Genomic DNA, 27054 nt, shown 5'->3' on the forward strand with positions numbered 1-27054 from the left:
TACCACATTACTGGAAAAGAACTAATGCAGTTCCTATTTTCAGGAAATAGGAGAAAAATCAGAGAACAAGAAGAATCCTTTTTCTGACCTCAATGGTATGTTGCAGTTTAGAAAACATTTTGAAGAAAAAAGAAGTAGACATGGTAGTTAATGAAAAATGAAAAACTGCAACAAAGATTTAGCAAATGTAGCCAACATAACCTAATAGTTTTAATAAGAAAACAGATTTTCTGGATAAAGGAACTGGCATTAGTTCTAACCTGTTTCACCCTCAGGAAAGAATTTGATATGATGCCCACTTGGAAAATTATTAGTTAAGCTGGACAAGATTGGTATTAGTACATGTATTATAATCAAAATAAGGAATTGGCTAAAGAGTGTGTACTAGGAGGAGACTGATTCTTTCTTTGTCCCCTGCTTATATATTTTTATTAATGACATGGGCACAAAAAAGTGTGCTAATTAATTTGCCAATGGAAAAAAAAATTAGGAGGTATCTCTGATACTAAAGGGATCAGAATATCAGAGAGGAAGAAATGGATGCCCATAAGGCATCTATATAGATAGATAGATAGATAGATATAGTACAGGGTCATACACATAGGAGCTAATAATAAGAATTCTTCTGTAAACTGGGAGCTCATCAGTAAGCAATGGCATAACAATACTGGTATTAGTTGATCACAGAATGACTATAAGATAGGCATGTGTCATGGTTATAAAATAAATAAATAAATAAATGAAATAATCACTAATGTACTCCTAGAATGTACAAAATAAAGTGCTTCTAATAGGAACTCGCAAGTACTTATGCCATTATATAAGCTCCTAACAAAATGTTGCCTGTGCACAGCTTTAACCCTCTGTTTTTTTTAAAAAGAGGAAATCAAACTGGAACAGGCATAGGGAAGGGCTACATGAATATTTAGGAGAATGAGGAGACTACATTATGGCTAGGTACAGATATTCAAAAAGCCCAAGGCAGAATCCACCTAAGTTATGCGGTTTTCTATTAGCGGCATAGTTTAGATTGGTAGCAAACAGAACATACTTCTTGGTGGAGAGGGGTGGGGGGCAAATCTTAGGGAGTTTATAGACATGCTCGGGGGGGTGGGGGCGGCAGTTTAGTTAGAGCGGCCTCAGGAGCTGCTCTAATTAAAGTGCCCAGAGCATCATGTGTATCAGCGTCCCTGCACTGAAAAATGGTGTCAGAAATGCTTTAATTAAAGCTCATTGAACAAGCTTTAGTTAAAAATGTCCCCACTGCCATTTTTCACCATGAACACACTGATGATGCTGAGGTCTGCTACAGCATGGTAATTACCACACTCCAGCAGACTTGATTAACTTAAATTAATTGCGTGTGCTCCAACATGCTATAATTACAGTGCATTGGAGCAGCCTCACTGCACATGTATAGGCATCCTTAGACTGGATTCTGCCCTTTTTAAACCAGTCTATGTGTACTGAACTTCTATTCTGTTATGGGTATAGACTGGTTTCCAGACATTTATACCAGTAAGTGTAATGTTTGTACCTGGCCTATGAGAAGAGACTAAGTGATTTGGCTTGTTTGACTTATTAAAATAAGTCAAGGGGTGGGGAGGGATAAATTGCTTCTTATAACTGTATCAAGCAGGGTAAAACCCAGGAAAGGAGAGCATCTATTTCAGTTGCAGGACAGTGCTGCCAGAAGAGCAAACAAGTTTAAACTGACCAGGAATCAATTTAGGTTGGAAATCAGAAGAGGGTTTGTAAACATTAGAAGTACAAAGATTCTAGAACAGTTTCCCTGGAGAAACACTGGAGCAACAACCTAACTGATTTTTATAAGAAACAGCTTGATAATTTTTTTAATAATATTATCAGAAGTGACTATTTATAATAAGAAGGGACTAGACTCAGTGACCCATAATATCCTTCCAATCTTATGTTTTTTTCTATAGTAGTGAAATATTTATAGAATGATCCATGGAAAACCAGGAAGAGCATCTTTCTCTGTCTCTGTCTTCCTCTCTGCCACCACCCCTCCCATTTAGTTAACTGTGTGACAGAGCAATGGTAAGAGCCATTTGGTAAGAGCTGTAGCAGCACTGCTCTTACGACATGGGTACATTTACCCCCTTTCTTCTTAGTTCTAGCCCACAAGATTCCAGGAAAGCAGACTAAAATGGAATACCTGAAATTTGTTTTAGACATGAAACCTTTGGAACTGAAATTATGCAACCTTTTCAAGCAGGTCCTGCCGATATATATCAAACAGAGCTTGAGACCACAAGTTCAGTTAAATTCTTTTGTAAGAAAACTTGTAATTTCCTTGCTTTGAATGTTGTACGTCATGGTGTTCTTGCTTGTGCATCACACAAAATTACACGGCAGTAACTTTTAAGAGCAGTGCATTTCCTCAGGAAGTTTTTGTGGTTTACCAGGAGATGCAGAATTGTTAGAAAAGACCCACTGCTTTATTCAATCTACAGATTAAACAAAATTATGTCTATTGCTTTGCCCCTTTCTTTAAAAATAGATTGCCTTTTTCTCCTGAATCACTGAATAATTCTAAAAATACAGGTAGTCAAGTAAGATGGAAGCATGAGAAGTATGTAAAAGAGTTCTTAGTCACAAATACACCTCATACACAGGCCCATATTTTCAAAAATGACCTGAAAGCTTCATGAAATTACATACAGAGATACATACAGCTAAGGTAATTGGTTTGTGAAATCAGCACTCATAGCACCTTCTACCAGCAAATAAATTGAATTTGAGTGAAAACATCTGTTATATCCATGTGCAAATGATTGCGACTGCAACCTTACATGTGCATATACTGAGACCAGGTTGAAGCCCCCTTTGAAAACCTGCTCTAGGATGTGCATCTTTGTTTTTAAAGTGACAAAGGGCCAGACTTTTCTGTGATGGTAAATGATGAAGATGAATGAATCTAAGTCAGAGAATCAGAGAGCACTGACATGAGTCTCATTTGGTTCCTTTGCTGATGTAGTGATATTTGTCTTATTTTTTTCTTTATTCAGGCAGAAGGAAATTTCACCCCACGTGGGCAGAGAATCAACAGCACAGGTGAACATGTGAGAGAGGTCAGAAGTGTGGTCTACAAAAATGTATATTCCTCTTCCAAGCACAAATTCCACTGTCTGCCAAAAGTGTTACGCTATAAATACAGGTTTAGGTAAGCCCCTTCCTAACCATATCTTCCTATAGTAAGGCACATGGATTTGTGACTAAAAGGCCCACTGCTAGGGAAACCACAGCAGCACAAAAGATGCACATCTTGGATAGTTAAGAAAGCCCTCTCTCTTCAACATTCATGAACTTCCATGCTACATAAGTAGCCAGATGCAAAAAGCCTTGAAATAATGACAGGCATTAAGGTGCAAAAACATTTAAAGCAGGAGTTCCTATCAAATGGCCCTCCCTAAGTTCATACCTTATTAAGGCGACTTATTTCACATTCATAGTGCTCTTGTTTTCTAGTCATTGAAGCATTTTTTTCTTTCAGAAGCTTGTTCTCTTCCTTCATTCCATGCAAGGCTTCATTCTGGACTTCTTGCTCTTTCTGGAAGGTAAAATATATATAAGTTGATTCAGTGCAGCTGGAAGAATTTTCCAAGAATGATTTTCAGAATATCTTCTGTTTGGCAATCATGTTGCACTGTTGTCCCTTGGGAATTATGCCAAACTGATAGTGAGAAAGAAGCAGGAGAACAAATGGTTAGCAGAACCTTAGAAAGTCTTTTGAGGATGTATCCACCATTATTATTAGATGTATCCACATTATTATTAGATAGAAGGACAGCATGCCAGACCAAATCCTGGTCCCCTTGTGCCCATTTTGTGGTCCCTGGTTGCACAAAAGCGCCATAAAACCAAGTGGCTAAATAGATGAGGCAGCACAGAGAGGATTACACAACCCCACATTAACCCCTGGTATAAGTGGCAAATTCACATGATCTCAGCGGTGGTCCAGCAATTATGGTAGTGGAATATTTATGTGAGAGCCAGAGCAGATGATCGTTTACAGCAGCCCTGAGGCTTCTCTGAAGATATTTCTACATAGCACAAAGCAGTGCTTAACAAAGCTATCAAAACTACCTCAGGTTACAAGAAAAGTATTGCCATGGTAGCACAGCACTTCCTTCAGCTAATTAGCCATGCTGTGAAGTGGAGCATATTTGCCCAGGCAAAGCATCATCATGCTGTATCGTCTCTGGTACCCAAGGTAGCTCATTTAATGCTCCAGTATCTCTACATGGTGCTGCACTGCATCATGCAGATAGTTGCATGAGGGGTAAAATGAGGTCCCAGCAGGATGCAGGATCAGAGAGCAGCTAAAGTAGCTCACAGACACCCTCCTATACCTTTCCCCCAGCTGTGATGATTGGAGCTTACCCACATCTATATGCTGATTCAGTACTATTCCCATTAAGGACAGCACTATGTTACTTTATGATGATGTAGGGATTAACAAAACAGGCTTGTTAAACTTACAGTCTGATTCTGATCACACATCAGATATAGGCTGGTATTACAGTACTGCCATCAATGCAACTACTCCTGATTTACAACCAGATGGAGCAGAGATCAGAAATAGACTCCTAGTGTGACTAGTATTGCACAAGTTCTTGACCGACTGCTCTCACAAAGGTAAGCACGTTCCTTGTTAGGCAACTTTGGTAGATTGGGTTAGATCAAAGTTATTTTGAGTTTTTTAAATTTAATTTTAAAAGCTTGTTTCCTCTTGTACAAAACAAGAATTACTGTTAAGACTTTTTCTAATGCAGCTGCCTTGGGCAATAAAGAAACAAACGACAGTGATCCTAAACCTGCTGTGTTTAAACACACAAGGGACTATAAAACCCTGTCTTATGTGGAACTGGTGTGCCTCTGTTCAGTTAGCTACTAGGTAGTTACTACTTAAATGCTCAAAACAGGCAAATCAATGTGCACATCCACTCACTAATAAAGCAATATACATTTACAGTTGATATGGCTTCTCTCAATAGAACCCAAATTACTTCAAATATTTAATTTCTTGAGAAAACAAACTGGAAAGGATACCAGGGTATCTCCTGATTGATTAGAGATCAGTTTTTGCAAATTACTTTTAAAAAATCCTTAAATCCTCATAAATATTTTGATCTCTTCTTGCTTTGGTACTTGCAGTTCTCTCTAAAGTCTCCCATAACTCCCAATTCTCTAAATCCCAGCATATGCAAAAGTCAAGTTTGGAGCTTGGAAAACAGTTTGTTTTGCTACTAGGTCTGTGCTGATTACCAATTCCTTTCCCTCTTTCTTTTTTGTTCTGTGATCTGTATTTAAGATCATGCCATCAATATTCGGATCCCTTTCAAAGGTGTTAGCTGGGGACAAAAGATCCAATGAAATCTGAACATGGATGACTTGATAGCCTTTCCTAGTTGAATAGTTCCAGAAAGGGGTCTCATAGGAAACTGTAGTGAAAATAAATAAAGGGACATGGCCTAAAAAACACAGCCAGTGAGAATTGGCATGGTGAGTCCAGACTGCTAGTTATTGAGGAAAGTAAAATAAGGGAAACTGAAGATAAGGCTAAATTCATAACAATACCAGTTGGCATCCTTTAAAGAGCTACACCACCATACTCTATACTCCAATCCCCCCGCAAAAGAAAGAGGAAATATATACAGTCCCATAAAGACACAGGAACAGTTGTATTTGACACAGCCTTTTCCCAAGTGTCTGAATGCTACGGGATGGCCATTCTTGAGTAAGCACATTCTTGAAAGTATTTAGATCCTCAGCCAAAAGAGAGGCTTGCTAATACCAACAGCACCTGCCACAGAGTATGTTATCCTTTCCAATGGCTTCACAACTGCTGAGCTAAACCAGTTCAACACAGTTACAGACAAACTGTTTATGTATTAGATAAGAACTGGGTAAGTATTTTATGCTACACCACTACATGTAGGCATGATCTCAGTTACACAAGCAAGAGATAGATGAGTGGATGAGCCTATCAACTAGTTCATAACAGTCCCAAGCAACGTAATCCAACACACTGGTTACGAGGACATGAACAAAGAATTTATCAGACAGACTTTTTGTAGAACTGAGGAACAGCCAACTATCCAAGTCCCAAAAATTAACCTACCCTCAGACAAAGAGCAGCTAAAAATATAGTTCTCTGAAAGTAGGAGATTCTTCTTCTCAGGAATTACTTCGAGGAGGAACCTACTGTAAAATACAGACAAAGAAGGAAATACACCAGGATGTCCAAAATAACAACTACCAGACCAGTCTAAACATAAAGGGAACTAGCACAGAATAAAGAAACATAACATGAGCTTAAAAGAATACCCATGACGTAACAAGTCACTTCTGTCAGAAGATGGGCTTTGACAGGCATTCTAGAGTCAATTTTTTGAGATTACTGAATCCAGGCAATCATGAATGACTAGAAGCTTTCAAAGAAAAGAGAATAGTGTAGAGATGTCTCAGAGCCCTGCACAGTCCTACTATCAGTGTGCCAGCAGAAAGTCACGTTCTACAACCAGTGTCACCCAACACACTATGATCACTATGAGACTAATCCTATAAAAACCACCTCGCCCACACAGTCACTACAAAACTGCAAAAACTGCATATCTTCCAACACGTCTTTGTATGAAGAGATTTCTGGTTTAAAAAGGCAATACTTGCATTTCTGAAGAATTATGAAAGATCTTGAGAATTCAAGAGCAGCAAAAGTCTAAGAGTTAAATGTTTTAAGGGGCTAATGTAGTATAGTTTTGAATATTTAGAACTGGATTACCAACCAAGATTTTTTTTTATGACAACCTGCAATCTTTCTACTGACAACTAAGCTTTTTTTACTTTTTATCATACATTTTACGTAATGCAAATGTAAGCCTGCCCTGGATGCCAATAATAAGAAGCTGGTTCAAATTTAGGGCTTTAACACCAGCTTTCTAAATCTGGCTTAAGCCCCCACCCAGAAGCCTGGGGAAAAAGAAATTAACTGGATGCAAACAAACTTACACACACACAAACAATGATCAACTAAAACAGGATTTATGATAGGGGGAAAAGGGATATACACATGACCTTAGAGAAAACCATAACCATTAAATATTAAGTGAACCCCAAACTGTTAATAGTCTAAGGGCAATGTTGCATAAGACATTAGCACATGTTAAATGCACTTGTAACCCATGTGCCTCCATGTTCAAGCAGGATGACACAGGCTAAGTGCGCTTGTATCGTATCAAATTTAAGATTTTCCAGCAAGTGTTTCCAGATTATATTAAATAACACATGTTGAACTAACATGGGACTGCTCCATAGAAATAATATGATCAGTCGTGATCTCGGGGCTGGGACCCATACTCTGATTGTGGGTCCCAGGCCCAAACCACACAGCAGTCGTAAACTAGCTCCAGTGTAGTCCCAGCACTGGAACAAAAAATCAGCTAACTGCCAGTCTCAGCCCTTGGGACTGCACCAGAACTGGTTGTGGACTCCAGTGCAGTCCCAGAGCTGGGACCAACAATCAGCTGATTGTTGGCCCCAGCCCCCATGCCAACTAGTCTCAAACCAGCTCTCTTGTGGTTCTGGGACCCCAAACAACAATCAGCTGATTGTCAACCCAAAAAGTGGGTTGTAAGAACATATGGAAGGGTCGCAGACAGACTTTAAAAGTGGATCAACAAACTAAACAAATGGATTCTCCTTTAAAGGAGAAAAATGTGGGAAACTTTTTTCCCTGGCACGCTGGGAGAGATCCAGCATAGATTCATAGATGTTTGGGTCAGAAGGGACCTCAAAGGATCATCGAGATCTCTTCCCGCTGCTGCACTGCTGAGAAGGTTATCCCCCAGCTTATAGGTGTGCTGGTGATTCCCTCTACCTAGGTGCAGCACCTTGTACTTGTTGAACTGCATCCTATTGTTCTCTGCCCACTTTTCTAAGCTGTCCAGGTCGACCTGGATTCAGTTTCTACCCATCAGTGGGTTTGCTTCAACCCATAGTTTGGTGTCATCTGTGAATTTGAACAGAGTGCTTTCCACAACCTCATCCAGGTCGCTGATAAAGATATTGAACAGAACCGACTCAAGGACTGAGCCTTGGGGGACCCCACTGCCCACATCTTTCGAAGTCAATACTGACCCGTCCACCATGCAAGGGGCTGCTTGAGCCTGCCCCCTGCCCCACACAACCATCCGCTGTATCTGAACCCTAGAAATGATGTGTGCCTTATACTGCTTCCAGATTGAGCTCTGGCTTCAGGCCTTGCAAGAAAACCCCAACTTCAGGTCTTAAGATGTGATCCATTCCTATTACAGGGTGCAGTGTATCCACTACGCTGAAGTAAATTGACATGATCATAGTAGAAAGCCATATATTCCATCTTTTTTTGCAGGATCAGGCTCCAATATTACTAAGATAAAGAAGAACTTTATACATGCTTTGATATGTACTTAAAACATGCATTCTGATAATACAAGGCAGTAAAAATAATTGTGTGTTTACATTTAAACATGTAGTATATACAGCTGAAAGTATTATTGGTCACTCAAATTGCTGCCGTATTTTCTTTTATTGGAAACATACAGAAAACTCACTTGAAAACTGAGCAAGCTGGAAGGGGACACGTACAGAACTAATTCTGATCTGTATTCTTATCTCATTACCTAGGTGACCTTTTGAGACCTGTTGCTCCTATAGGTTTAGTTCTCATTTGCTTCTCTGTCCTAGCACAGCCCCCCTCCCCACTCTGCCCCCTATCTATCTCTCTATCCCATCTCCCTTGTCTTTTGTATTCTAATTTATCTCTCCTTCTTATACTCTGCTTTCTGAACATGCTTTCACAGCATCTGATGAAGTGAACTTGGGTTCATGAAAGCTTGTGCTCTCTCTCTCTTTATGTATAAATATCTTAGTCTGCCTCCTGCCTAACTTCAGACTAACATGGAGCTACTGTGAAAGCACTGTTTAAATTTCCCATGCTCACCCTTCCTCTCCACCAATATTCTATTCATTTAAGTCTTCTGTCTACTTCTGGGGTGACACAGAAGTTATTTCCTCCCCAGTGGAGAATCTCTGATGTGAAGTCTGATCCACCCCCTCACCTCAGCTACATAATGCCTGAGAGCAAGCCCAACATGCTATTCTCCTCTTGCTGGTGAGTACCCATCTCTTACTAGGAAATAAAATGCACGTAGCACCTTGGAAGCAAACAGTTCAGTAGAAAAGGGTAACATAGGGGAATCCTCCTACCACTTCCTGAAGGAACCCATCTCTGACCAGGCCTCTCAGCCCTTCACATTCTTGCTGATTTTGGTGCTGTTCTTCCTCCAGCTCACGCACTCGCTTCTGTGATGCATCTAGTTTTGCTTTCACTTCTGCAAGCTGCAAAGCAAGCACACACACTGACAGGCTGATCCAAGCCTAAGATGCTGAATGATGCAGAATCCTTAAAGCTCCTTCAAAATCTTTGTTCTCAGTAACTAGGCAGAGAAAGAGCAGGATTTGGTTAGGAGTGAATATTTTTTCCCTTCCTTTTCCAAACCCGCTTTCTCCATAAGATTATGGGGCCAAATTCTTAGCTGGTACAAATCCAGTTAGCTTCATTACTGACATTGCTCCCAATCCATAGAAGCTGAAGATCTGCATTTCTTTATGAATGTAATGCTCTTTTCACCCCGCTGTGAGCTCCCTCTGCAATGATGTCACCCAATCAGAAGAGCAAAATTATTGATCATGCAACAACCAAATCATTTTGATTTCTCTTTCTCCCTTTCACTCTAGCACTTTGGCTAGGGACAGACATTACACATAAATCTGTTTAAGTGATCAGAAACTGGTTTAAACCTGTAACAGAATGGAAGTTCAGTGCACATAAACCAGTTTGAAAATGGCTGAAACTGGTTTGAGATAAACCTGCTTGAATGTAGACTTAACTGATTTGGCTCAAACTGGTTTATGCAATGTTTGTCCCTGACCCCTTGCTGGTTTAAGATAAACCAGACACCCCCAGCATGCCAGCATGCTCTCTGGGCTGGGCGGGGTTCTCTGCTCCACAGCAGGGCTGGCCCCTCCCCTTTGCTTCCTGGCTGCAGCTCCACACAGACTGCAGGGGTCTACCTGGCTTCTCCCTCACAACTCCCTGCTAAGCAGGGATTCCACTGTCCCCTATGCCTTACACAGACACAGCATTAGCTAGCAGACTACATGCTGGCTACAGTCCATGCTGTGGCAGACAGGACAAAGGGAGAATCAACAGGTAGCTGGTAATGTCCCTCTGTAGTTTTCTTAATGAGATGATAAATACTGAGTTAGGGGTCATAAACACTGGTATCAATTCCCTGATGGGCTGGTCAGAAGTGGGGGGAACCCCTCTCTAATCAAAGCGTCTTGCCAGGGCCTCAGCTCAGCACTCTTCAAGGGAAGGGAGGGGTGCTCTAGCACCCTTCCACCCCCCGGCTTCTAGCCTGAGCCACTGCAGGCATGTGCCTGCATTTCTGGGATGTCTGTCCAGTTACAAAGTGGATTTAGCCTAGCCAGGTTAGAGTAACCTGCAAAGATTGAGTCAATTCAGGCTCAGGCTTTTTGAGTGCTTGTCTGTACAAACATTTTGAATGTTTGTAAGCACTTGGTGGGGAGGTGGGAAGGGGAATACACTTATCCTGTTACAAGAGCTGGTTGGAAAATTTCAGAGACAAAGGGCCTTTTTACATGGTAATTTTGGGTGGCTCCTGGAGCTCTTAACACCTGGCCCGTCCATTATTAACACCTGAAACCAATTCTAAACACTTGGTTAAGCAGCTCAAAAGTGCCCCAGTTCAGGGCAGGATTATCTCTGATCCTATATTACCCATTTTATGTCACTCTAAGGTGTAGCCACTCTAGGCTATTCTTAATGTTAATACCCCACCTGCCTCCCCCTCCTATGCTGGCCCGTATTGGGCCACTACCTTCACCCTAGCCTCCGCAGTACCTCAGATCCCTGCTTGCTGTCCCCTCCCCTCCTACATACTTGTAGCTGCCCACTTTGTCTGTCCTGGGGGAGCAAGCAGCAAACAGTTAACCTGCCTACCTGGCTGCCACTGCTGCTTTCTAGGTGGGTTCAGCCCAGAGAAGAGCAGGAGTCTGCCAAAAATAAGTGGAGGGGCTCATTCTCTTATAAAGCAGTACAAGCATGCTTGCATCGCTTTATAAGATTATTTGATTGCTTGTTACTTAAAAGAAAAAAAAAAACAAGGTACAGGCCGCCATGTTTATAAGCCATTTAATTACAATGTTTTCAAAGAAATGGCCATGGAACATATCAACAGGTGGGCAAAAAGAAATCTGATACTTTGATGCAAACAAGGGAAGGGGAACAAAAATATTTATTTAAAATAAAAAGAGAGTACAGAAGTCTTTCCTAGGGGTAACAGTAGGGTAGGAATTGGCAACGTTTTTGGGCAGCGTGCCAAAAACACCCACAACCTCGACTTGTAAGATATTGCCATGCTGAGGCAGATGGCAGGGGAACCGTGAGGGGGCCAATCCTTGTTGTGACAGTGCAGTCCTGGCCCCTTCCATGCTGTCCACCACAAGGCATGCATGCCACGAAAATGCCTTCACATGCCACACTGTATTGTGGGTCGGGATTGAGGGGCAATAGCAGGGCTGAAGAGGGGAGGAGGCTGTGGCTTGGGGGTAAGGGGCAGGGGCAGGGCATGGGCATGCCCCCCACAATCATATTCTTCCCCCCCTCCCAACAGGTGTCCTCTTTTTTGAAACTGGAAATATGGTGGTAACCTAGGTAACAGAGACCAGGGGTAGAGCTTCAGATAGGATCCCTTTCACACCCTAAGGGGCCTCAATCTAGTGATTCATAAAGCAATTTGGAAAGTAGCACTGAGAATGGGGTGAGGGTCACTGGATCTGTCATGCATATTTAGTGTCTTTGGCACACACCACACACCTGTAAAGGAAACCTGACTTGACATGTTTTATGAACTTGGAGGGCATGAAGATGCCATTTTGATCAAAAAGACCTATTTATCTAACTGCTATGAATCTCATCTCCAGCAAACAACTGCTAGAAAAATCATAATCTCATTAATTTATATTTTATATGGAAACATCTTAATTTTTCCTTTCTGTGGTAATGAAAGCATAATGTGAATGTTTTTATACTGTTTTGTTTTGTTTTTTACAGTCACCATAGCTATGGTCTGCCTTGTATTTAAAGATGGAGCACTGTCAACTGGTAGCACTTTCTAAACTCCATAAAAACAGTCAAAATTGTTACCTTTCTTTCATATTGTTTTTTCATACTCCTGAATTGTTGATCCCATTGTTTGTTCACCTCCAGCAGCTGTAATTAGCAATCAGTAATCCTCAGTCAACGACATTTACTTCCAACGCATTTTTAGATAAAAACAAACTAGCTAGCAAAGTTGTTCAACATCACCTCATTAATTTGCGTTCGGAAAATGAATGTTCAAAGGTTGCAAATTTTTGTGGCATATCTGCCAATTCTTTGCTATTTTTAACCCATAGTACAGTCAAGGTGCAGTGACTCTGGGTTCAGAAGGTGATATTTGCATCATACAGACACATGGTAAACAGCAGGTAATTCATGGTTAATAATGCAAATGCCAACCTACCACTCCCATGCAGATTCTTATTTAAGTTGTCTCTCACTTTTCCTTATCTACAGTTTACAGTTCAATTAATTCAAATAAGCATGTTAATAACATCTGTGCACCTTTAAACCAGGTGTTTTTATATAGCCAAATTATACAGAAGTACTTTTGACTTCAGCAAGATGGTTCATGTAAGTAAGGCAAGCAAGAATTGGGTCTCATTATACACATAAACAGCATATAAAAATTTAGCAGTAGGATTAATACTGGCATATTTTTATGGTACATATACAAAAAAAAGTTCCCATTTGTTTCTAGTTAGCTTCACAGTAAGCCATTTGTTTCAGTTCAGCTACAATCTGTGTCATGCTAATATGTTATATTATATTATAATTATTATAGGTAATTATTAGAATTTTAAAGGGAGACTTAAAATTACCTCTTGTCTCTGTCTTTCCAATGAAATGATTTGTTGTTCAAGAGTATCTGTGGATGTGCTCTTCTTTTTTGTCAGCAATAAACACTTTGAATAAGGAGAGAGAAAAGGACATTTAAAAATAAGTCCTCCCAAATTATGCTAATTTACATCTACCGTACAGTCTGCTTACACTCTGCTGTAAAGCTGGAAAAGGATGTCACCTTTGTACCACCATGAAACATTTTATGGTAACATACAGTAAAAGCAAATAGACATGTATGCCCTTCATCATGTCACAAATGCCTTCATTTTTTGCCACAACAAAAAAGAGACAGCAATAGTTTGTGCCATTTTTTCACACTGGATGGCTATTTGCTTTACGGCAGCAGTGGTTAGACTGCATCTGTCTACACTCTGCGGTTACCCTGGGCAGGCCCTGGCTGCATACTCTTCAAGCCACAGGAGTGCCTGCCTGGCTTGCCCTCTTCCATAGATGTGCTCCCAGAATCTCCAGGGTGCCTCTTGGTAAGTTGGGAACCCCAGCTTTCCCACTTACAGAGATGAGTCCCAGAGATTCCCAGGAGTGAGTCCTAGTTCATGGGGAACAGGGCAATGGACAACGTGTATTTCACCCAATGAAGTGGATCAGCTGATCCACTTAATTAGGCAATGTCTAGTTATATCTTAAAGCAGCTATAGTGTGAATGCACATTAGGGCCCACTGAAATCCGGGACACCTGTTTATACCAGATAAGGTTGCAACTCACTGGGCACATCTACATGTTCAATTAAGGTGACCGAATAAACTCCAGTGCGATATGAATCAGAGTAAACTAATCTGTCTTTACAGCAGAGTATAAGCAGACTGTATGGTAGATGTAACTTTTCTATTGCTAACCAACATCACTGTCTACACAGGTGTTTAAGTGCAGTAATTCACTCCGCTGTTAGATAGTACCTGTGTCTGCTGGGACTGTCCAATGATACTGTCAATTAGTCTACACTGGCCCAATTGCCACCCACATATAGACAGTGATGCTTTACTGTGCAGTAAATTAGTCTACTACTCAGTAAAGTACACATGTAGACTTGGCCATTGTGTATTTGACTGTGTTACAGATTAAATATTTAAATAGCAGTTTACAAAATGAATACTTTCTTTTTACTAGTTAAGTTGATATTCTATTTTTTTTTATCTTACAAGTATGTTTTGCCTCTTAAAACAATAGGATTTGGGTTCTAGGCTGCAAACCACTCTAGGCACAGTAATAAGTATGAAACATCCCAATCATTAATGATCATTAGTATGACAGTACAGTTAGCACCTGGATGATGCCTGGCAATAAGTGTTTGTGGGACTAGACAAATAATAATGGTCTGCACAATGGGTTTAAAAGGTACTGCAGAAAAGAACAGCAAGTTATTTATATCCATTATGGTATCAGGTTAATCTGTCATTATTCAAATGTTTTTAAAGTGGATTTTTCTTCAGAAGAAGTTTCAACTAAATCTTTATTTTTATATTGCTAACCAAACAACAATCATTTCCAAAAAAAAAAAAAAAGCTATCAGAGATTCTCCTGATAAACTATGATGCACACTAGGTATTAGGGTCCATTCCACTTTGACTTCCATTTCGATGTTTCGATGGAACAGTATTTCATTTCGAGTTTCATGTCATTTTGAAAGCACTGTTCCATTTCATGTCATCAAAACTGTTTTGCTTTTTCGATGCTGTATTGATGTTTTGCCCATAGGCTATTCTGCACCCAGCGCCGGAAAGATCAGTGCTGCCACTGGCCCCAACTGGCAGCACCAGCCTCCTGTCATCCAGCATGCAGATCAGGGACCCGTACCCCTGGGAGGAGTCCAGCACAGTCCCACAGTCCTCCCGGGGGTGTGGGCAGGCCACCGATCTGCACGCCAGATGACAGGAGGCTGCTGCTGCCAGCTGGGACTGGCATTGAAGCCAAGTAAGCTTGGCTTCAACACTCAAAACGTTTCAACACTTTCAAAACATTTTGAGTGCCCTTGTTTCATTTCAAAGCTGTTTTGAAGGCTTTTGTTTCATTTTGATTTCACTGTTTCGAGCTCAAAATGCATCAAAACAACTTCAAAATGAAGCATTGGGCGAAATTTCACACAGCCCTACTAGATATATTGAATAAGAGGACTGTAATTGAAACATGTATCATGTGCCCTCTGGCAGATGGCATGTTATCCTGGGTGGGGTAGGGGAGGCGGGGGCCAGCTTTGGGCTGGCCCCAGGAGCCTTATCTGGGGTCTTGTGGGGCTCCTGGGACTGCAGCAATGGCAGTCCTACTATGTGGAGCCTGGCCAGCATCCAGTGTGTGACTCTGGCCAGTCAGGCTCTGGTTTTGAGCAGTGTGTGCTACCTCCGTGTGCACTGCTCTGCTCAGCTTTTTTTTTGGTGCAGGTATTTTTCATCCATGGATATTCAGGGGTCAAAAAAAACCGTGCTGCTTCCTTGCAGTGTGGAGAACAGCTGAATGTGTGGTATATAGTGCTGCAGACAAGTCTGCAGTGCCATATACTGCACAGACATACTTGTCTGGACATGGCTTTAAATAACCTAGTTAGAAGACCCAAGGAAATTTTCAGTCAGTACTGTGAGAAGCTGTAAAACTGAAGTACTTAAGTTCTTGAATCTTCAGAGTCCAATTTCTCTCTTCAGTTTAGAGAATTCAGTCAGCCACTAACCAAGAACTTCACCAAAGTAAATTATTTTTTCCTTTTAGTAATATTTACATGTTAGCATTGTAACCAGCGCTGCCAAAAAAAAGAGTTAAAACCCCTGATAATATATTATGACTATCTCACTATCCTTGTGCATGAAAAAATTCCATTCGGGTGCATGGGTGTTTCACTTGTTTATAAATCACTCTTATTTTTCTGCTTTCTAGGGTTATGTATGATAGTTGTTATATCTATCAGAAAGAGTACGTTACAATAATTATGCAATATTTTCAAGGTATGTTTGGCTTTACAAGCAAATCATGAAAAACAATGAGACTAAATCTGCTCTAATCAACACCAGTGGAGTCTGAAGTACTTTATCTGAAATAGCTAGATTTACTTTAAAATTACACTTATGAATCTGGCAATGAGATTTGTCCAGAGCCTTTCATTCTTTTGCAATTGCATTTCTTCTGGAAATAATAGACTATTCAAGTTTAGCTGGTTAACAACAACAGCCTCACAGGTTCATTCTCACACTTGTAAATTTTATCTTTTTCAATAAGGGCACGTGGTACATTCCTGAAAATATAATAATTCTGTAAAATATATATTATGTGAGCACTAACATTTGCAACATAAGTAGGAGTAGTTTGATAGTTCACTGTATTAGCTTAAATCTAGAAGCATCCTATTCTCATGCCAATTTTACACTACTGTTGCTCTTGAGGTGCCAAAGCACTCAGACTCCAATACAACACAGGGCTTAGTACATCTTCCTGCTTAACTTTAAGGATTTGGGAACCCACACTGAGGTCATGGAACTATCATTGTGTTTCAACATTCTCAGGATCTGGGCTTTTAACATCTGAGTGTGACTATTCCCATCTATGTGCTATAAGCTTACTACTATATAGTACAAAAGCTGCTCACAGTTCAATTTCTTAAGGCTCAGTTTAAAAAAAAAAATATATATATATATATAAAAAAACACACTATTTATCTAAAATGATGTACAGCAACCCAATATTACCCTATAGATTAAAACTTTTCAGACAAAACTATTTTAATATCTGTGTATGACTACAACGGTTCATCAACAAAATTATATACTTTAATCTCTTATTGTAAGCTGCCCTGAGACTTTTGTTGGGAAAGGAAACATATAAATCAAGTAAATAAATGCCAACTAGTTTAAATATTTCCATTAAATAACATATCACTGATACTGGCTCCCACTAGACTTACCTTGGACTGCTGTGCCGAACTTTCCATGCTGCTTATGCTCGTCTCTGCCCATAAAAGATGACCTCTGACATCAGTTTTGCTGCAAGTCTTGAAATCAAGACAAGGAAATAAATTGTATACCTCTATCCAACAAATAGGAAAAAAAATGCATTAACTTTCATTCATTATCCTCCCAGAAAAACCTCACACCTCTGTGGCAGAGCAATATAGAATAAGAGATAGGTGACGGAACTCTGATTTTAACATTTTCCCCCTTCAAAACAGGGGCTTCCCAGAATGTCTAAAGCATGTTGTCTGTGACTAATACATGAGGCAGTACAGTTTTATATATATGTAAATTGCAATTCCCTCTGTTACTGGCTATGCTAGCTGAGGAAGTTGCACAGATGAGGAAAGGAAGAGTATTTTTTTTCACAAAATAGCACCAGGGACTGAGCATTCTTTTCCCAGGACCAAAAGTATCAGTTTCTAGTTGGAACCAAGCCCTTTTCCTTGCCTGAGTATAGAATTTTCGGACATGACATTAAGACTTACTGTATTTGCTTATGTCAGAAAAAAAATAGTGAGTCATGCTTAATGACGAGTACCAACCATGCCTGTAAAAAAAAAAAAACAATGGGAAGGAAACTCCTATACAAAAAGCAATATATACCATGAAATATGCATTGTGGTTAACTGTTTTAAGCTGGTAAGCCAAGCTTGCTTTTCTTGAAATATAGTCCTATACCAGGCAAGAACTACACAAAAAAACGGATTTTCTTCTTGCCTTTTTCCTTACTTGCAAATTTTGGGGACTTGTTTGGATATCTAAATGTGGATTGAGATGCCTAACTTGATATGCGCAAGTTTGTACATACTAGCCTCAACCTCTATGCTATAGTTTCTTTCCCATCTGAAAAGGGGATAACAATACTCAAGTACCCTCAGAGATGAGACTAAATGTTTATCTGGGGATTTCACATCCTAGAACAGAATGATGTGTACAGAAGCTGCTTTTTTGCCATTTAAAGCTCTTTATTTATTGCTATGATTTAACTGAAGTGTACAGCTTTACAGCACTTTAAAATGGGTACTTTAAAAATGCACCCTTGTTAAATGGGGTATTAAATTTGAAACAGTGTATTTTATAGTACTTTAGCAGCCTACAGTGCTTTAAATAACTTCTGTACACTGATCAAAGTTCTGACCAGGGGAGAAGCCCCAGGAGGTTGTGAAGCACCCCCTGCCTCCTAGCCTGGAAAATGCAGGGAGACTCAGAGGACCGCCCCTGCTCCCCACAACCTGAAACACTGCATATCTGCCATGTTTAAGAGCATTGTCATTTTATAGTACTATAAAAAGTGCTCTAAATTATAAAATTGTAAAACGTATGCAGAACACCAGGGAAATACAAAATATGACTATTAAAATCGTTACATTCAGAATAATGGTGGATTGAAAAGAAAACGTTAAAGGACTTATATACTTGAGATGTGGGAATATATCCAAATTTCTCACAGGGAATTCATGAAAAGTTATAACATAAAATTTGATTGAAAAGAACATAACTCCTTGTACAAAACCTGTAAATTTAATCAGAAAAGAAATACGTCTAAAACGATTTGTTGCAATACTGACTCCAGATGTCTGCTTGGTAAATTATAAGTAAACAATTTCTGTATTATAGAAGCTCAATCTCCACTTGGTTGAAATGGAGCTTCCACAAAAAGTAAATGCACATTATGTATACTTTTCTCCCTTCGTTTGTGTGTGTGTGTGTGTGTGTGTGTGTGTGTGTGAGTGCATGGTGGGAATAGGAGATGCTCTATTTACTAGGGCACGCCCTGGAGTAACTAGAAACAATTGCCACAAACTGACAAAGAGCAGATTTAGGTTGGACATTAGAAAGAATTTCTTCACAGTCAGGGTTGTCAGAATCTGGAATGGGTTTTCAATGGAGGTGGTGCTCTCTCCTACTCTGGGGGTCTTCAAGAGGAAACTGGACAAGCACCTAGCTGGGGTCATCTGACCACAGCACTCTTCCCTACCCAGGCAGAGGGTCAGACTCGATGATTTCTTTCCTGTCCAGGGCAGGGGGTCAGACTCAATGACCTACTGAGGTCCCTTCCAACCCTAACATCTATAAATCTATGAAGTTTATTTTTAGACTAAGATTCAAGCTCATAGTTACAGAGAGATGCTGTACTAGTGAAAATTTTAGGATCGTCTCAGCAGTACATTTTTATCATGTGGTCTTGGATATATGATCACCGACACACTAGATCCAGAAAGTACAAAATGACAGCCATCATGTAAATTGTTGTATTTCCTTAACTTTTTGCCCAAATAGTAATTCTTAAAATTGCAATTACAGGGTGCCGACGGACATGCAGCTCCCTGCTGTAACTCATGGCGCTTTGCAGGAAGCAAAGCTGCTGATCAGCTGGAAGGCAAAAACTGCAGTTTTAAATGAGCTGTCCAGGTCCAGGAATGTGCTGCAAATGGCAACCTACTGTCTGAGAGAGGCTACCCATGCCACAAGGGAGCTGAAAGAGTCATGGTGCCAGAAGAGGGAGTTTATAAATAATGTCAAAGACTGCTTGGGATCCAGCTATGTGTGACACCCCTGTGTGGTGTCAGTGCTACCTCCCATAGGAAGACCATTCTTGTCCTGGGCCAGAGTGGTGTGGCAGGCTACCACCCACCACCAACCACCATGGAGAGCCCCAATCCAGGGACTCCTCCCTGGGATGACATTCCCAAGAGTCCCAGGACAGAGGTACCTGGATGGTGGCCACAGGACAATGTTCCATACTGCACATTGATTGGGAGATGCTGGGGTGTGGGGGAGTCCCAAAACAGGAGATATGTTGTGTGGCAGCCACTGACCTGGCCCAAGGAGCCAGGAAGGTGTCCAGTGAGGGCCCACTCTGGGGAGCAGCATTGGGGAAGGGGAGGGGGACCAGGCTGCCCAAGACCCAATGCCAGGGCCAGCACTGACTACACCCAACTTCCAGGGCTAACTCACTGTCCCCAGCTGCTGGCAGTAACCAGCATAGGTGCAGGGCCTCAAAGAGGCCCCAGGCCAGTCCTGGAAGGGGGTGGAAGTGCTCAGAATAGAGGGGGGCAGCCCACCAGTGGAGGTCACTCTGGGCACAGGCTCCACTGCAGCAGAGTGGCACAGTGTCTGTGAAAATAAGCAGCCCCTTGGGTTTGGGTCAAAAGTCCAGAATGAGCTACAGCTTTTTTCTTTATTATACGGACAAAAAGTTTGGCAGCCGCAACATTTAATTAAACCAAGGGATGGCAGTTTCACATGCAGCATCCCCTCTACTACCCCAAGGTTTTGTGTTTTGTTAAGTTGAGCCCACATGGCTGCCCACCTCCTGTCTCCCCCCTCAATATCTTAGTTGCCCGGTGCAGCTAGAGATGGAGAGACAGAGGAATCACAAACCATAGGTTACCGTTTTGGACCAAATCCTGTCTCCTCTTAGTCGTATTAGCCCCTCCAAACAAAGCAAGCAGGATCAGGCCCTGCACTGAAAATAGGCATAATGTCAGGGATATGGTGGGGGTGGGAGGCAGTTGGTAAAAAATCAGGCTAAAAATACCATTTCCACAGAAACATCACAAGAAATTGCAGTACACATAAATATTACTGATCTGTCCAAACACTGTACACCATTTTGGAGTTGTTAAGGGAGGTCCCACATAGGCACATGTGCATGCACATACAAGCACACACGCATGCAATCAGCAGATATAATCTACTCAGTTTCCAAGAAGAGATTACACAGAAACCTCTTTGTTTGTCACAGTATTATCAACCCAATCCAAATACAGCAGCAGTTTAATAATGAAACCACTTGCCTGTCATGACTGATAACAATAGGTCACCTGAAAATCTGACAAGGTCAATATATTATTAAATAAAGAAATATTCTGAAAATTATGAGAAGGGGAAAAATGCATGCCCTTGCTACCTAATAAGACTCTTCTACTTACGGGAAACTCATCCCTTAGACAGAGGAACAGGCAGCAGCCAACTTATGAAAATGTTACAACAGAGCTGTAAAAGCCAACAATTTAATTGTGAAATTCCTGTTCTGTGGAAAGAAGAAACACCACAGTAGCCTTTAAGTGAAGCAGGCAGCACAGTGTAACATATTTGTTGTATAAGCATGAAAACCTGCGACTTTGCAATTGCATGGCATTTTTTATCAAAGGACCTCAAAGTGCTTTACAAAAGTGAGTAATATCCTCATTTTACACATAGGGAAATAGTGATTGATTGCCCACAGTCGCACAATGAGTCAGGGACAGGTCAGAGTGTAAACCACATATCTCCTATGCTCATGATTTACCTATCTTTCTCTCTGAGATACTTATATGGCATTCATCCTCAAGACATTAAAAAAGGTAACTAGCATTGTGCTGGCTGCCTGTGGAAAAAAATATTTTTTCCAACTAAAAATTGTCAAATTATTCAAGGCAAGAAACAGATCACTCAATGAAGGAGGGGTGGTATCCACAGACACAAATCATTCTTTTTATAATCTCCCAGTGCATCTTGTCAAATCTGTTATGCTCTTGTATACTCTTGTAGACTCATGGAAACAAGCTCTGCCTTTATCTGTGTTATACACATGCTGAACTCATGAACTGGTGATGAGTATGCTGCATGCTGATAAAGCAGCAACTAAATGATTCCCAATTCAAAGTGCATGCCTGTTTCTCAGATAATTGTTTTGTTAGAACAAGGATGAACATATTGGAGTTTGCATCAATTAGGTCAAAAAAATTCTTTAAAAGCTTGGCAAACAGTAATATACTGTCAGTATATTACTGACTAAACTCAGCTCATAATAACTTAATGAACATCTCCCATTTTAAGGCTTGATGAGACTGCTAGAGTCTACCAACAGGATGAGGGTTCATCCACAAGTGGGGCCTATGGCAACATTAGGTCCTAACTGATCCTACCTCTCTCCACCAACTCATCTGCTAGATCTGGCCAAAATCTTTCAAATTTTATTATTTTAATTAAACATTTTTTTGGTGAAAATTATGCATTTCAACCAAAAGAAAAAAAGGTTTTGCTGAAAACTTTTTTGTGGGTTTTGACTTGCTACAGACTTAGCCCTGGTTTCCATATTTGATGAAAAGGTAAACAATTTTGAAAAAGTGTGTGTGTGTGTGTGTGTGTGTGTGTGTGTGTGTGTGTGTGTGTGTGTGTGTGTGTGTGTGAGAGAGAGAGAGAGAGAGAGAGAGCGAGCGAGCGAGAGAGAGAGAGAATCAGTGCTATCTTCTGCCAGTATCTAAGCAATATTTCAGGCTGGGTATCATCAGAAGTGGTGACACAATATACCAAATAGAGTAGGGTATTGAGAAATTCATAAATTCCAGAGCGGAAGTCATATAAAACACCTATCTTAGTCAGAGGAGACCAAACCAGAACTCCAAGGCAGCTCTGAAGCAGCTGTGTGGCTGAGAAAGAATCTTTTAAAGATCTCATTTAGAAAAATTGCCCAATCCCTTAAAAGTATGAAATTCCATAATCAGGTAAGGGCAGACACTTTAGTTCTTCAAGGTTCTTTAAATCCCTGGTAAAGTAAGTGGTCCTATCTATCTTCAGGTAGAATGGGAAAGGAAGGTCTGTCGCTGTTCTGCAATGGGACAAGCGGATGATCTCAAAGAGAAGGAGTCTTCTTAAAAGGACTGGGGAGCAACATAAGGAAGATGAGACTCATACTAGAGAACAAAAAGAGAGACAGTCTGTGCTTCCTTAGCTCCTCTGCCTCACCACTAATAGTCTCATTCTAAAGGTTATATCCACATCCATATAATTAGAGAGCTTACATTTATCGTTAAAACAATGAAATAGAAAGGTTCCACAAACCAGTGTTTCCATACATGTCTATATATTTCTTATTCATCAAGTTCATTGACTAACATTAATATTAGTTTTTAAATATTTTCTTCTATTTTGTTCAACTATTCAGCAAACTCAGTTAACAACAAAATGCCTGTCAAAGAGGTTACCAAGACTCAGAATTCAGAAACCCCATGCACACAGGACAGACATCACTAAGACTTCCTTTCACTTTCTTGATCTTAAACATCGCTCTCTCCCACAGGGATTTTAACATAGATATGACAACATACTAACCATGTCAGGCACTGTTCTCTCCCTAGCTTCAAGAGACCTAGAGTTTCTGTGGTTAGTTCTAATGTAGCCTCAGAACAGTGGGTGGACCAAGCAAACTTTCTTCAGTGAATTCTGCTGTCCTTACACTTCAGCTTATTTTCTTGTAGGAGCAAAGAAATAAATCCTATCTGGAAATAAATTAAACTAAGGGCTCCTATACACGTGCAAGGAGCCTGCTCCAACATGCTGGAAATCCAGACTTGATTAATCGAGTCTGCTGGAGCGTGGAAATTAACACACTCCAGCAGACTCTAGCATCAGGTGTATCAGCATCCCTGCGCTGAAAACTGGCAGTGGGGCACTTTGAACTCAAGCTTTTTTTTTTTCTGTAAGGGTAGCAAAAACAATGCTAATCTGCTCAGTAAAAAATGTAAATTGCAATCTAACAACTTGCTTGTGACCTCACCTCTGTTCATTTTATTCCTACTCCTTAAATGGACATTTATCTTCAATAGGGTACTCTGAAAATAATCTCCACAATATTGCACGGGGAGGGTGCAGATTTGATGACCTAATAGGACTTCTTCATCTGTTACTTCTGCAATTTTCATGACCATATAAAGCCACATCAAAATCTACAGGAAGCTCATGTTGCTTTTTCTATTCTAAAGTAAACAGACAGATGGAGTTCCCAATGGCACTCGTGCTCTTTCCAGGTTTTAGGACAAGAGCTCAGCTTTTCTCCTTTAATGTAACTGAACTTTTTATTATTTCATTTCTATTACACCCCTTCCCCTCCCCCCCATGTCTTTTCAGACTTTCTCCTTCTCCTGCATATATTCATTCTCTCTCCCCCAACAAGAACAGCAAGCCCTGCTGTTGGATTATGACATACAATGGTGGCAGTCAACTTACATCAATATAATTTAATTTTTCTGTTTGTTTGAAAACAGTCTGGAAAGCAATGGGAAACTGAACTGAGAAACTGTGTGGCTTCAGTGGATTATGTGGAATTAACATAAAGGCTTCCCCTTCAGTTAGCTATTGCAAAACTAATAACCAAGAATTTTTATTCCCCTTTTCAGATAACTGACAGGGGTTTCATATTTCTTGCTAACCTAATTTTTGCCTTCAGGTTATTTTTTTTTCTATTTACATGTATGTATCATATGTTGTCTTTTATCTACACAAATCATTTTGTTCCACTGTAACTTTAATATTCATATAAAGGTTACCTTTTTGAAACCCGACTGATCAAACCATGAAAAAAGACACAGTGGGCATATCTACATGAGACACTTCTGTGCAGTCATTACTGCACATTTATTTAGTACTTGTACTAGCAAATACTAAATAAATGTGCAGTAATTGGAGTTACTGTGCAGTAGCGCCACCAAATGTCTTTTAAGTGATTAGCACTGTCCATGCTGTGACACACTACTGTGCAGTATTGTCCTGGGAGAGAAGTGGGGGAAGGACCCCGAACTAAAAGGGAAAGTGACTGGGAACAGAATAAACAGGAAGGAGAGGAAACAAACATAAAAATTAAAGCAAGAAAAAACCACTTACCCACAGCAGGAGCCATGGCACAGCTGGAACAGGGAGAGAAGCCCGCGTGGCTCGTTAGTCATATCTTTATCCAGCTGAGGCTGACCGATGACGTCACCAGCAATCACCGGCCAGCAAGAATAAAAATGGTTGCCAGTGGAGGAAACAAGGAGGGGAGAACAGACCCGAGGAGGGCATGGCTACAGGGCACCTCCCGGGAGCCCCTGAGGGAGGAAGAACCACAGTACGAGGAGCCAGAGGAGACATCAAATGCTCACCCTGGCAGTGGCGGCAGGGAACGGTTCGACAGTGTGAGAAATGAGCCAGAAGCAGCCTCTGCAGTCAGCAAAAGCAGCAACAACAGAGAAAACAGAGGGGGAGACGTGAAGACCCACACCATAACAGGTGGGAGCATCGGGGCCAGTTGGGAGGAGGAGGAATCTTCCCCTTTGGGAGAGTCCCAGAAGAAGCAGCGTGAAGGGCTGCAAAGAAGCAGGGAACCTGCCCTTATTACAGAGAATAACTAGGCATACACAGAGGGGCTACGAGACGCCCAGATTGGGATGCCCCAGAAGGGAGAGAAGTGGGGCAGCACAGGGCCCTGGGAAGAATTGGATAAAGGGGAAAGGCGACCCAAGCAGGAGGCCACGGGTACATGGCCCCGGGTAGGGATCATCCCCTAGATAGGTCTTAGGGAATGAGGCACCTGGTGCCCTGAAGTAAGGGACCAGAAAAGGGGCTACCCAGATTCCTTGTGATACTGTAAAGTGTTATTTTGTGTTTTCCTTTTGTTTCCCCGTGTGAAGGGGTTGAGGGACAGGAGTGGCCAATACAGATAAAGTAATTGGTACAGGGCCTGTAGGGGCATCACATGTGGGTTCAGACCATAGTGAGATAGTTCACTCTAGAGAGAGAGCAGGCTTCATGACCGGGATCTCCAACCACAAACAACCTGGAGCAGAGTGAGCTAACTGACCTCAAGGGTCGCTATCCAGGATGGGAAGGGACTCAAAAGGCACCACAACTGTACGAGAGTGGGAACGTGGCCAGGAAGACCAGGTGATCCATCAAGGTGGCGTAAGGTCAGGGTGTAGGGGTGGCGGAGCCCCGCAAGTGACCGTCAGGCAGACCTTGTGCTGTAGGAGGACCCCGGGTAGTCACCCCACCACTGAGAAACATTCAAAGTCATGGCAGGAGAGATCAGGGAGGACCACTCAAGGAGTAAACATCTACTTGGCAATTTACTGGAGTCTGTAAGGCATACACCACCAATTACTCAAACCAAAGCTGCACGTGACCGGGTGTTCAAGGCCCGGAAGTCACAAGAATTATTCAGCTACTGCTCAGTCAGTCTCTCATGTAAATGCTCGCAGTAAGGATCAATCCTGCACCAGAAAGATGCATTCATTGACTGTATATAGTACTCCTTCTCTAATGTCTGATTCACAATTACCATGTATTTTCCTTATTAACAAGTATTGAGATATAATCTATCATATACCTTACCTTTCCCTTTCTTCATTATCTATGCCTTGTACGTATCTACACGTTAAGATTGTACAAAATCATCATTTATGTTTATTATTGCCTACACTACTGTCATTTAAGTATAAAGTTTAGCTTAATACAAATCATATTTAAGAAAAATATTTAACACAGTTGGCCAAGATTTTCAAAATTATCTGGCAGAAACCTTAATGATATGGTGAAAGACCTTAATTTTTAGAAAGTACTGAGCCCTTACTGTCTGAAAGCTAGGCCTTGCTAAGTATTATAAAAAGAGCATTTACAGGTACTTAAAATCATAAGCAACTTTTGAAAATCTTGGCCATTCATTAATTAAGAAATGAAATGAAAGGCCTTTTCAATGTTTGGCTACATAATAGATGATCTCTTTTTGATGATACAGATACATCAAGTACAATAAAAAAAACAAACATAAATTTAAAATTATGACTTCAAATTCATCTTGTGCTTGCAGTCAGATCTCTCTTGTAGAATAATAATGTTCAATAGCAGAACTGCATAAATCATATTTACTCTAAGATAGTTTAGATTAAAAAATGGTAGCTTGTGGCTAGTTGTTTGTTTGTTTTTTTTAATTTACTGTTCCTTCACCAAAATACTTTTAACACTTTTATTTTGAATAAGTATTTTAATATGAATATTTTACTTCTACAGATGTATTGTAACATGTCCTATAGATGTGATATCCGTATAAGTAAATGTTAAAAATATTAATAAAAATATTGATATGCTGATATGAAAAGACACTATGATTGAAGAATACCAGATAGTGCTACCTGGTATTCCAACTCTGATGTATTACAGTAGGGTCATTCCAGATGGGGAATAAAATCAATCCTTAAAAAGGAAAGAGT

At 40.7% G+C, this 27054-nt stretch overlaps 1 protein-coding gene across 3 annotated transcripts in view; it reads right to left on the reverse strand.

Moving 5' to 3' along the window:
- The window catches only part of TNIP3 (TNFAIP3 interacting protein 3), a 149511-nt gene that overhangs the window by 29271 nt on the left and 93186 nt on the right, over window positions 1-27054 (reverse strand). For 2 of the 3 annotated variants that reach the window (XM_006019735.3, XM_006019736.3), the window contains 5 exons: window positions 16999-17085; window positions 13075-13158; window positions 12299-12364; window positions 9274-9405; window positions 3446-3574 (listed from right to left, as the gene is read on the reverse strand). In XM_006019735.3, the coding sequence (XP_006019797.1) occupies window positions 3446-3574; window positions 9274-9405; window positions 12299-12364; window positions 13075-13158; window positions 16999-17085 (498 nt within the window). The remainder of the gene's footprint in view (window positions 1-3445; window positions 3575-9273; window positions 9406-12298; window positions 12365-13074; window positions 13159-16998; window positions 17086-27054) is intronic. The other variant, XM_025199141.1, reaches the window with a different exon arrangement.

This window comes from Alligator sinensis, unplaced genomic scaffold, assembly GCF_000455745.1.
Source record: "Alligator sinensis unplaced genomic scaffold, ASM45574v1 scaffold544_1, whole genome shotgun sequence".
NCBI classification, from domain to species: domain Eukaryota; kingdom Metazoa; phylum Chordata; order Crocodylia; family Alligatoridae; genus Alligator; species Alligator sinensis.